The 11,293-nt window shown below is 39.0% G+C and overlaps 2 protein-coding genes across 2 annotated transcripts in view; one reads left to right on the plus strand and one right to left on the minus strand.

Moving 5' to 3' along the window:
* GMPPA (GDP-mannose pyrophosphorylase A) overlaps window positions 1-5,242 on the minus strand; it is a 26,170-nt gene extending 20,928 nt beyond the window's left edge. Inside the window, exon 1 of the mRNA XM_061555648.1 lies at window positions 5,096-5,242. The gene's annotated coding sequence lies outside the window, so the exon portion shown is untranslated. The remainder of the gene's footprint in view (window positions 1-5,095) is intronic.
* LOC133345145 (anion exchange protein 3-like) lies at window positions 780-11,269 on the plus strand. Its single transcript, XM_061555649.1, has 4 exons — window positions 780-901; window positions 5,109-5,275; window positions 10,317-10,500; window positions 11,018-11,269. The coding sequence occupies exons 2-4, from the start codon at window positions 5,237-5,239 to the stop codon at window positions 11,227-11,229; spliced, it is 435 nt and encodes a 144-aa protein (XP_061411633.1). The 5' UTR covers window positions 780-901; window positions 5,109-5,236; the 3' UTR covers window positions 11,230-11,269.
* Window positions 11,270-11,293: the final 24 nt, after the last annotated feature.

The raw sequence follows: 11,293 nt of genomic DNA on the forward strand, positions 1-11,293 counted from the left end.
AAGAACCAGAATAAGTCGACATTATAGACTGCCAGTACACTCACCGAGGTTAATAACCAGGCTACAGTCTACATCATAGACTGCCAGTACACTCACCCAGCCTAATAACCAGGCTACAGTCTACATTATAGACTGCCAGTACACTCACCGAGGTTAAGAACCAGGCTACAGTCTACATTGTAGACTTCCAGTACACTCATCCAGCTTAATAACCATTCCTCTAGTCTATTTAGATTGCCATTACACTCACCAAACTTAATAACCAGGCTACAGTCTACATTATAGACTCTCAGTAAACTCACTCCGATTAAAAACCAGGCTACAGTCTACATTAGTGTTTTTTAAAGTTTTTAATTATTTTTATTCACTTTATTACGCTAATTACTTAGTTTATACTTTACTTTAGTGTTTAAAGTAATGGGTCCTGTATTCTTGGTTCTTTCGGTAAAGTCACGTAGAAGGAAATAATAAAATAATATAAATATAAAACAATATTTTTTATTGTTTTATATATTTTTTGTTTTATACTTATATTATTTATAATTTCCCTTCTATTGTTTTATATTTTTTATTGTTTTATACTTATATTATTTTATTATTTCCCTTCTACGTGACTTTACCGAAAGAACCAAGAATATGAATCCCTGCAGTCACGAAAGCTTTAAATCAAAATTGAATGGCTCTCAATTTTGTGGGCGTGGCTTTCGTCCAAACTCCCGCCCCCTCAACAGCATTGACCCCGCCCCCTCAACAGCATTGACCCCGCCCCTCCCCGGCCGCGGCACCACGTGACCGCCGCTCGTGTGGCCGTCATGGCGGTGTCGTGGTGAGGAGGCATCGTGCGGCACCCCGAGAACGCGGGAAAGTTTGAGAAAGTTTCGGAGTTTATATTTCGCTAAAGGTACGGCGATTATAGATTATATTACCGAGGGAAGGGGGGGGGGGGGGCAAAACAAAGGTGCCGTAATATACTTGTTCAAGTTGAACATTACTGTGTTTGAAGGGGATACAACAAAAATTAAAGCCGGCGGCAGGGCGCACGGGAGCGTCAGACGGCAGGTTTAAAAAAAAATCTGTATTATGTGACTGGGTGTGGGTGTAAGAGTCAAAATTAGTACGAAGTCGGCGTTTAATTGATTTTTACCAATAGTTCCACGCACTTGTACTGGAATTGCAGTGTTGTGTTTCGAATGCGTCGTCTTGGCACGTCAGTACCGGGTTGTGTGTCCATTGCATCGATTCCAAATCTGTTCTCATGCTCGCGCAATGTCTACACTTCACTTCTCGTAATCAGTGGGGTTCGATATCGTTGTTTTGGGTTCGTATAAGCTGTGTGTGCAATATGTTCGGGTAAACAATGCAGCGCCGCTTTTGAAGGCTGTACGCAACATTTAAAATAACAATACCTATTGCATTTATTTTCGATCCTCATTCGGAACAATCGATTCGCGAAAGGGCGAGGCCTTAACATGCCTGTTGCTGTCATTGCGGGCAGAGTTACTGTTCAAAGTAAACCCAGAAGAGGAATAGGCGTGGAACTATCCACCCAGAGACCCGCCCCGCAGGTCGATTTACAAATCGATACGGTTCGGTTTGTACTGTGTATTGTCTCGCCTGTACTGTCAACATTGCTTGCCACTTGTGCATCATCGTCTTCGGCTCGCTTGTACAACAGTACTGTTTGTTTCTATCAAATCTGTAAATGCCGACAAGAACAAGAAATACCGTGATTGTCTCGTGTGTACTGTTTAATTGCTGCTATTTGTACTGCCTCGTATGCACTACGTGGTTTCTAATGTCTAGTGCATCTTCTATGCTCGCACATTTGTACTGTGTGGTTTTTAACCTTCTAGAATGTGCTTTTCTCGTCTTACGGCCTGTACAGACCTATTTTGGCTTTTAGAAAGACTTCGCCTCAAGTAAAAATGCGCACATTTAATAGGAATGATTTCGACACGCAACATGCTTGCACAATATTGTAGCAGTAATTATGCCCAGGTATGCAATAGCATATCCAGACATGCTTTGTTTTCAATGGAATTCTTGTGGCTCCCGTTGACGCATTGTTTAATATTAAATATTGTTATTTGAATGAGGCATGTACCTGGAGATAGGTGTATGAGATCATCCTGGACACTATTCGTCAGTGTCTGGTTAAAACACCTCCAACGATTCTACTCAAGAGTACAAAGGGAAATACAATGTGATCTATAGTGAGATGTTCGTACGGTATTATCCCAACATTGTGCTGGCCATTGCAGTTTTGATTTATGCAACATGTTAATACGGCCACATTACAATACACTACATGCGTGGGGGTCAGTGACATATTTCACATTGTACAACAATGGTTTGTAATGTTAAGGGCTCCCGCACCTCTGATTAGCAAGGTTGGCTACGTACGGTGCAAAATAATTTGCTATGGGTTTCTCTCCGTGTTTGTCACTGATTTTGTTTGTGTCTGTTTCAATTAATGTCTGTCCGTCTCTGCGACTGTATTCATCTTTTAGTCAATCTCTTTGTGTATCTGTCTCTGTCTTTGTGTTTCGGTAGGAATGTCAGTCTGTCTCCTTGGCTTTGACTGTTTATCTAGGGGGTCACCTTCTATCTGCTGGACCCCACTTTGTGTCGACAGCTTTGGTGGAAAAGACATGTACAATGGAAAGAGTTTGAAGCAAACTATGTGCATGAGGCGTATGTAGAAGACAGGAGCAGAGGGATACAATTTAGTGGCTAAATAGATGATGAAATGTGGAAGACAGGCAGAGGAGAATAGGGAGCTCTTGAGCTTAGATCTGAAAAGGGGCTGTAGTCGGCAGTGTGGAGACCACTAGGGAGTTCCTGACGTTCGAGGCAGCCGATGAAAATGAACAACCTCCGTCTAAGCAAGTGCATCGAGAACTGGTCACTTTAGTAGAATATGCACCATTTCCCATGTAGTAGGAAATCTGTCAGAAACCTGATAGCGTTGCTGCCTAGTTGCTCAGTAGGTGAGTGCCTCATTACAAAGTTCACATCGTGATGTGATCCACAACCTAACACTTGGTGGATCATTGTCATCAACAGCATCTGGTCTTTAAGCGACCTTGGATTTTGTGTACTCGTTTGAAGAGCTGTGGTCAACTGCATGAAATAAATTGATGGATGGTTTAAAGCGACAAATCCCTCAGGCAAAATGCTTACATTGATTTAATTTTTTTGTTTTTTGCAACCAGACAATTGGCTCTACACCTTTTTGGACCGTTACCAACATTGCGCCCATTTACTAGCAAGAGGTAAATGAAGAAAATACACTACTTTTTTTATTGTTTTAGTGTTAACTCGCATTAAAATCTCAAGATTTCAGTTATATATTTGTATTTTCACACAATTTTTGGTTCCCACCATTAACACTAGAAATTTACTCATGGCATTTTACTTGTAAGCTTCTTCCCACCCCACCCTCAACCCTTGTTCTGTGGCCCTTCCCATAAGCCCTGGCTGCGAGCCATTAACATACCTCTCCCAAAGTCACAGAGCGTGAATGTTGGGGTGGACAGAGAATGGGTGGCTAATTGTAGGTTGAAACACATTGATACTTAACTGTAAACTGGAAGAACTGTACAATTTTAAAACTATTTACTTTTCATTTGCATCAACTATTGTGTTTTGTACGGGGGTAATGCTCCTGTCATGTAAAAAGTCATTAAATTCATTTTGTTGATCTTAATACTGTACAAGCTATCAAATCTTGGTTACAGTTTCTGTTGGAGACATACATGAAACTACCATAATTGCTGAATAATTATTCCAGTAATATAAACAAAAAGATGGGCCATTGTAATTTGCTTTGGGTGTTTAGTCTTATAATTAATGAAATTCATAGATACCATAAAGTGTCGCCATGTTTTTACTACCCTGTACAGAACTATTTATGTACTTTACGTTAAATATGATTTTCATATTTAACGTCCTTTTATAAAGTGTTGTGCTATTGTGGAGTAGGGCATTAAAACTGCTTACTGCATGTTGACGGTTATGTTTTCTAATCCAGTGATGATTGCGATAGCAATAGATCTGGTTTTTTATTTGAGTCATTATTTAGAGGCACGAACACACTGCACTGGAATTTTCATTTTGGGTTATATAAGAGTTAACAGTATTTTAGAAAGTGATATTTGTGTTTTATTACGCCCATCTTAATATTACGTAAGAACTCTGCTATTGTGTGATAGTTGGTACGTAACAACCTTTTGTAATGTCTCTGTTCTAATGGCGTTGGCACAAAAGCATGTTTAAAGCGTTGCTAATGGAGATCTGTTTGGCTTATTGCCTCATTGACCTAGCAATCTTGGAGAATTACATCTATGCCTAAGTATATCAATTCTCGTGTGGAGTGAGAACATGATTTGGGTTTGTGCGAACATAATTCGATATGTGGGTTGGAGCATAACTTAATGAATAAAGGTATTTTTCACAATGATATATTGACATGGATATACTGTAAATATGAATATCGAAACATATTCCGATTTTGACAATATAGCTAAATAAATTGCCTTGGAGATTTGACTCATGGTAGGAAGTGGAAACATAGTTATGTTTTCACCATAAATTAGACCAAAAGCAACATTCACCATCACATAAAGTGGGCCGTTGTCTAAATAAAGCTCATGTATTCTGAGTCTTGGCATTTATATAGATGCTCTCATCATTGTGAAAGAAAATTTTACATTGCTTGAAAACCGAAGTAATTCACATTTTGTCCAAAAATGTTGGCTAGTCACATCGACATTACTATTTAATCCTGTTGTTTTCCAGGCTATTATTTCTGAAGCATGGAAGTATGCCTTTGTTGTATAAACATGTCGAGTAGTACTGGATGACATATTACTGAGAAATATATTACACGTGGGTGGCTTGGAGTTGGATCACTCCTCATAAAGCACATTGGTTGAGATGCTGTCTTGAGTTTGGCATGCAACACCCATTGTACCTTTAAAAAGGTGCTAATATATTTGTGTAGCATTTTGAGGCTCTTTAAGTGAAATGCAAATAATAGAGATTTGATAATGATTTTGTCTAATCTCTTGGTGTGATTTTATTCTGCGTGTATGTCTCTGAGACAGGTTATGCAGCTGTACTGTGACGCTGGGTGCCCCACAGAGAAAGAGAAGGGCTAAGCGTTCATTCTTCAGCAAGAGGAGAGCATCACGACGACATTTCAGCTGGAACGCTGCTATAAGGCGACACAGACATGGACTCCGGATCAAATACCAGTCCTCCCTACCTCCAGGTAAAGAGCTCAGTGTACTTTCACATGTACTCGTTAAATTGGAGGTTCTTTGTGACTGGATGCATTCTCGTGTTCAAATGTCACTTGTGTGGGCTTATTTATTGCAGTGTGATCTTTTGATATTATTCTGAGCTTGGTTATTGGTTATTAGAGGACTTGGACTGCATGAAAGGTGTGCAATACAGTTAAAAATGCAGTAGTATTTATTGGCTTGCACATGTTCTTCATGAAAAAGTATTTGAGCAGTTGAGTGAATGAAGAAAACATGTTTTTTAATTGCAATAATCGATTCGTAACTCAGCTTTTATATACTCATACATGCACAATGAACTTGCATTGACAATAAATTATGCATTTATGGTATCTAAAAGGGTCTCAACAGCTCTTAAGAAACACACATTTCCTGTTTACTTGCTCAACTTGGTGTTGCAAGATAGACCAAAGTTACGTGCGATATTTTTTTCAGTGGCTTTAATTTTTCCATCTTGTGTAACTCGAAATTTTGTAATTAAGCACACACTTTTTGTCGTGAAGTACAACAATTCTTTTTTGTCATCGGGTGGCAAGGTGATACAGTGGTAACACTTGTGCTTCACAAACAATTACTGGGTTTGATTCCTGACTTAGCACCTTTGTGTGGATTTTGTATGTTCTCCCCCGGGTTCTTCGGGTTCTTCTGTTTCACTGCTAAACAAAACATTACAATCTAACTGGTTTTGGTTGAATGTCCCAATACTGAAAAGTTACCTGATAATTACTCAGTTGAGATTACATGTAACAACATCACCTCCTACTTGGCAGGAACCTCCTGAAAGGTCTTGAGACTCTGAGGCTTTCCTGGGTAAACAAGCCTAATAAAAATGTTAATTGAAAACATTTACTCTTTCTACGTGACTTTACCGAAAGAACCAAAGAGTAATTCCTGCAGCCACGAAAGCTTCAAATCAAGTTTGAAAACATTTAGGCTGTTGGAGCTTATGCATTCTGAATTTCAGAATCTAATATACTCGCTCGGTCGAACATGCTGCTAGGCTGTAGAAAGGCATGTACATTGATGCCTGTGAACTTGTGAAGGGTGAACTTTGAAAGGTGAACTTTTAATAGAACAAGTAAAATATGTCACATGATCCATTGTTTTATAATGCACTTGGCCCTTGGGATCTGTACTGTCATTTTAAACTCCATCCAGCTGTTCAATAATATTTAATTTGTGGAAGATAACTGCAAGTGTACTGCACTTGCTTCTGGCAAAAAACATTTAAAATGTTGTCATGTTGGACTGAGTTTGGCTAAAATATTTTCTCTTAATAATTGGCTAAGCATGATTGTGGATTAGTGACCAGTAGAAAATAGGATATACACAAATTTAGTGTAGTATTGTACTCGTGTGGCATACAATTTTCTTGAGCAAGTATGAGTAAATTATAAATTATTTTTTTCAGCACGGACTTATATACATCAACATCACTTTGACATATAAACCTGATATCTATTAAGCGTATTATTCACCCAATGGATTAGGGAATATTCCAAAGGGTTATCCTATATAATTTAGGTTCAAGGAGGTCATCATCCTCTAATTCAACCTTGAGTCTTATTATTGCACACAGTAGGAATGTTTCTTTGCACAGGTGCAGATTTTAAGGGGCACCAAGAATGTTCCTTTTTTGTCTGCTGCTCATTGCTGTAGTATCAGATTACAGGTATATTTTAAATATTAAAAAGAGTTAACATTTTTGTAGGAGCTGCACATGTTTAATAATGGTCAACTTATTGTATTCAAGTGTGGACCATTAATAAAGTGCTGCATTTTCTCTTGGGGATTCTGAGGTCATTCCATTGAAACCACAACTGGAAACTAAGTCGATTTGAATCATGATTACTAGGCATCATGCACATTAATATAAAAAAATAAGTCTTCTACATACAGCATGTATCCTCTTAAATATTTAAAATTATTTAATGCTATAAAAGTCATGTGCAGGTCCAATAATAATTGTAGATAGACTGCTGGAGGGACAACATATCAAAATTATATTCTTTGGTTCTTTCGGTAAAGTCACGTGACTTTACCGAAAGAACCAAAGAATATGAATTCCTGCAGTCACGAAAGTTTTAAGTCAAAATATTGTTAAATGAGTTGCACAAGAGCAGGTGGGAGTATTTTAGTAAAAATAAGTAAATTGTCATGCAAATAACATTCCAATCTTTCCAATGAAATTGTTTAATCAGTCTCTATTACGTTTAATGACATGAATCAGAAACAAGAACACTTGACAGGAAATGTAATGCAAGCTTAAGTGCACTAAGAAGCATGGACAGGTGCATATCCATGATTACAATGAGCGATAGAGGAACACATGAATCAGATAACATACACAAGTCTGTTAAGGAAAGAAAGTGTGATTGGACAAAACATAGCACTAAAGGGGATGATGGCCACTTATTGTGGTTAATAAAGAGATAGCCAAATGCAGGAATATGCCCAAGAGGACGTCTACCACGGAGATGGAGCGATGAGATTTGCTTGTGTGGAGAAGCTCAATGAAATAAAGCATTCTGTAGCAGTGGCAACAGCTTGTGGACATATTCACTCAGAAGTAGGTAGAGGATAATTGATCATGAGTCTTCTAAAATCCCTCGACAGGAAGATTGGGAAAGTGGCATGAATAGTCAGTGTACCATCTCGCAGTTGTGAATTTAAGCATCTAAGGATGTTTTCCATGAATAAGAATAACAATATTTTGAACATATTTGGAAGCCTTCCATCTGCAAATGAAATATTTTAACACACTCGGTGGGCATGCATCTGTAATGACAGGGGTGACACCTGCCGGCCTGTAGGGGTAATTACGGTTATAACTGCTTTACATTAATGCCTTATGAAGGGGAGTATCTGGGGTAAAGGTCAAGGGCGGAGTCAGTCGAGAAGCTCCGGGAACCAACCCGATGGTTCTGGAAAGGGGGCATGGGCATGGCCAGAGGTGGAGCTTGGACACGCCGGGCAGATATAAGGGGGACCAAACCTGTTTCGGGGCTGTTAGTGTGGGGTCTTGGTCCTGATTGCGTCCCTGCTTATCATCTCTTCCTCTTCGACTATGTGGCTGTTATTCTGCAAGACCAGCTCCCTCGCCCCCCCGCTACGCTTGGCGACCAGCCAGCGTAGAGCAGGACGGAGATGGGCTGCGTGTTTGGACAGCCCGGGTGTAGCCACGTTACGAAGTGTATCGCCCTGTGTGCTCTTAATAAATAAGAAACCTTCTACTAGACGTGGTGTCTGAAGTCGCTCACTACACATCCACAAGTCTTGTGCCCACCAATCCTTCTCTTTATATTACACTTTTCACTCTTAACTACCACTGCTAATTTCACATTATCCCTTGTTACATTTTAAATAATCAAGAACAGTCTCCATGAAATTATAAATTATTACATTGCAGGAGTAAAAAAAAATTCAGCAGCTAGAGGGCAGGAGTGTAGCATACATGCCATTCAGCCATTCATGAGATGTGCAATTGGGAATTAAAAATAAAACTGTATTTGTCAGTGAAGCCCCAAATAAATTAGATAATGATCACACTTTAAATATTCAAGAGTTACTTGGGCTTCTTTTTGAACTATAAATACAAACTCATTGTTAAAAATTATTACTCTTAAAGAACGTAACAAAATACTTGCTGCAGAAACTGGGAATTCATGGTAAAATGTGTTGTTATATATGGGTGGGAAATGCATACTGTCTCTTTTTTCCTATTATAAAAATACTGCAACTGCAAAATAACATGTAAGACCACATCTAGTTGAGCAACTGGTCTATTATTTGTGGTGGAACTGCCATTGTGGAACTTAAATGCAGTGTTGTATTGGATTGTGCAATATCCTGGCACCATACGATTACTGTGAGGAATATGCAGCTTGGCAGGATTCATGCTTTTCTAGAGATTCTGTTGCTGTGAAACAAAACATCTGCTTTTTGTTAATGCGAGGCCTTCATCATTGGCCTTCATAGCTTATTTTGACGTTGAAAGCCAAAATAATAGAACGTTAAGTATCATATGCGGTCAAACTTGTGTAGTTGGAATACAATGGCCATTTGCTGCTGTGATGTTGTACACTTGCTGCATAGGATAATCTTGACACCAGGTTATTATTTAAACTATTGGGTTAATTTCAGCCCTTGTGCACTCAATGTTAATGCTTTGTGCAAGGTCAATGTGCAAGGTCAATATTTGCTTTATCTTAAACTAATTAGTTACATATGTCTTCTAATTTACAGTGGTGAAATGTTTTAAAGCCCCCATCACACTTGCCTGGTAATTCAATAAATTCGCGTTTTTTAGACCCACATTGCAATAAAATGTCTTCTGTTTGTAACATACGTGTGAACAGTTGCACCTGTAGTGACTGCACACACTTTCTAACTTCCTGTGTTTATCAGTGATTTGTGCATTGTCAACTGCTGAATTAATCTTTTATCAGGTTTTTTTTACACTTGTACTCTGATAACACAGATCTTAACTCATTTTGGTTAATTGTAGGCCGTAGCTGACTATCTCTGCTGTAAATGGTGTGTTGTGGTTGATTGAGATGCGTAACATAAACATGCATTTAATCCAGATATTTCAGCTTGTAATATAGTTTTGTCAGCTCTTTAAAAGGTTACCTTTGAAATTGTTCTAAAATGCAAATATTGGCTGGATATATATAAACTATTATGTTGCGAGGTCATCAAGTATGTGGGATACAAGGACTGGTGTTTTCGGTGTCAACGGGAGTGTAATGTTGACTCAACATGCTGACATACCATCTTTTCTGGATTGTGCAGACTGTTTAATGTTTTACTCTTATTGCGTCATGGAATTTTTTGAATTCTTTTAGAATGAAGACCAAGTTTTTAAGTTTGCCATGCACTCATTGGAGGTGATGAGATTTTAATTTTAACATAAATAATTCATAAAAAATGTTAACCGTTTCATCAAAGTTTGCTTACACTACCTTTCATGTATTTTCGCAATCAAGTAATTGAAGCATGCACTTTCAGACGGTGGAGGGCATGGTGTCTCAGCTTTCTCCACGGGCCGCCAGCAACACCATGAGGGCTGTGGATGAGGAGGACCTTGGTCGGGTGCTGTCCCGGGACCGCTCCTTCGACACGATAGTGCGCACGGCGCATGAGTGCCCCGTCTCGGAACGGCTTGGCACATATGATGAGGCAGACTTTGAGTGTATGTCACCCCTCCCACATTTAGATATGTTAGGGAAGGGAAAAAAACCCCATATTACACTTGCAGCTCATGTGCATTCCATATATGCATTCACATGAGTTGTAATGCTAGTTTAATGCTTTAAAGTATAAAACACATGTAGAATATTTGTCTCTGTTCAGGGCTGTAAGTATAAGTCAGCAATTCTCAGGGAGACACTGACCTTGACTGTACACAAAATTATTAATACATTCTTTCAGTATTTGCACACAGCATATAAATGTCAGAAATGTTTACGGAGTTGTTTTGGCTTAAATGTGCAGGCTTAATCACCTTATGCTTTTTTGCATTTTCAGCCTTTTTGATAGGACATTTAACTTGCTCTCACAGCCTACGTTCTTGGTATATTTTAATGTCTTGCCCCTGTTGTTGAACATTTATGTGCATAATAGTTGACTTAGGTGCCTATTCACACATGTTAGTCATGTCATGAATGAAATGATGTTCGTCAGTTCAAAACGTTGTGTTTTTCCTGCAGTTCGTCGCCACTCTTCACACCACATTCACCATCCGCTGTCCTCGCTGCATTCCAACCGCTCATCGCAACGCCGCAAGCGCTCCTCGGCCCGCACATCGACCAGCTCTGAATTGCCTGAGGGCAAACCTTTGGTCCCGAATAGTGCAAAGAACTTACAGAACTATGGTGGGTTTTGTGCACTCTGCATGCTTACTTATTTTGAAGACGTGTGACTATATTATGCATATTGTGTGCACCATGGGTTTATTTGAATTTTAGTGATTAGAGGATCGATCC

Source organism: Lethenteron reissneri, chromosome 21 (genome assembly GCF_015708825.2).
Source record: "Lethenteron reissneri isolate LAM-NWPU_2019-01 chromosome 21, ASM1570882v1, whole genome shotgun sequence".
NCBI lineage: Eukaryota > Metazoa > Chordata > Hyperoartia > Petromyzontiformes > Petromyzontidae > Lethenteron > Lethenteron reissneri.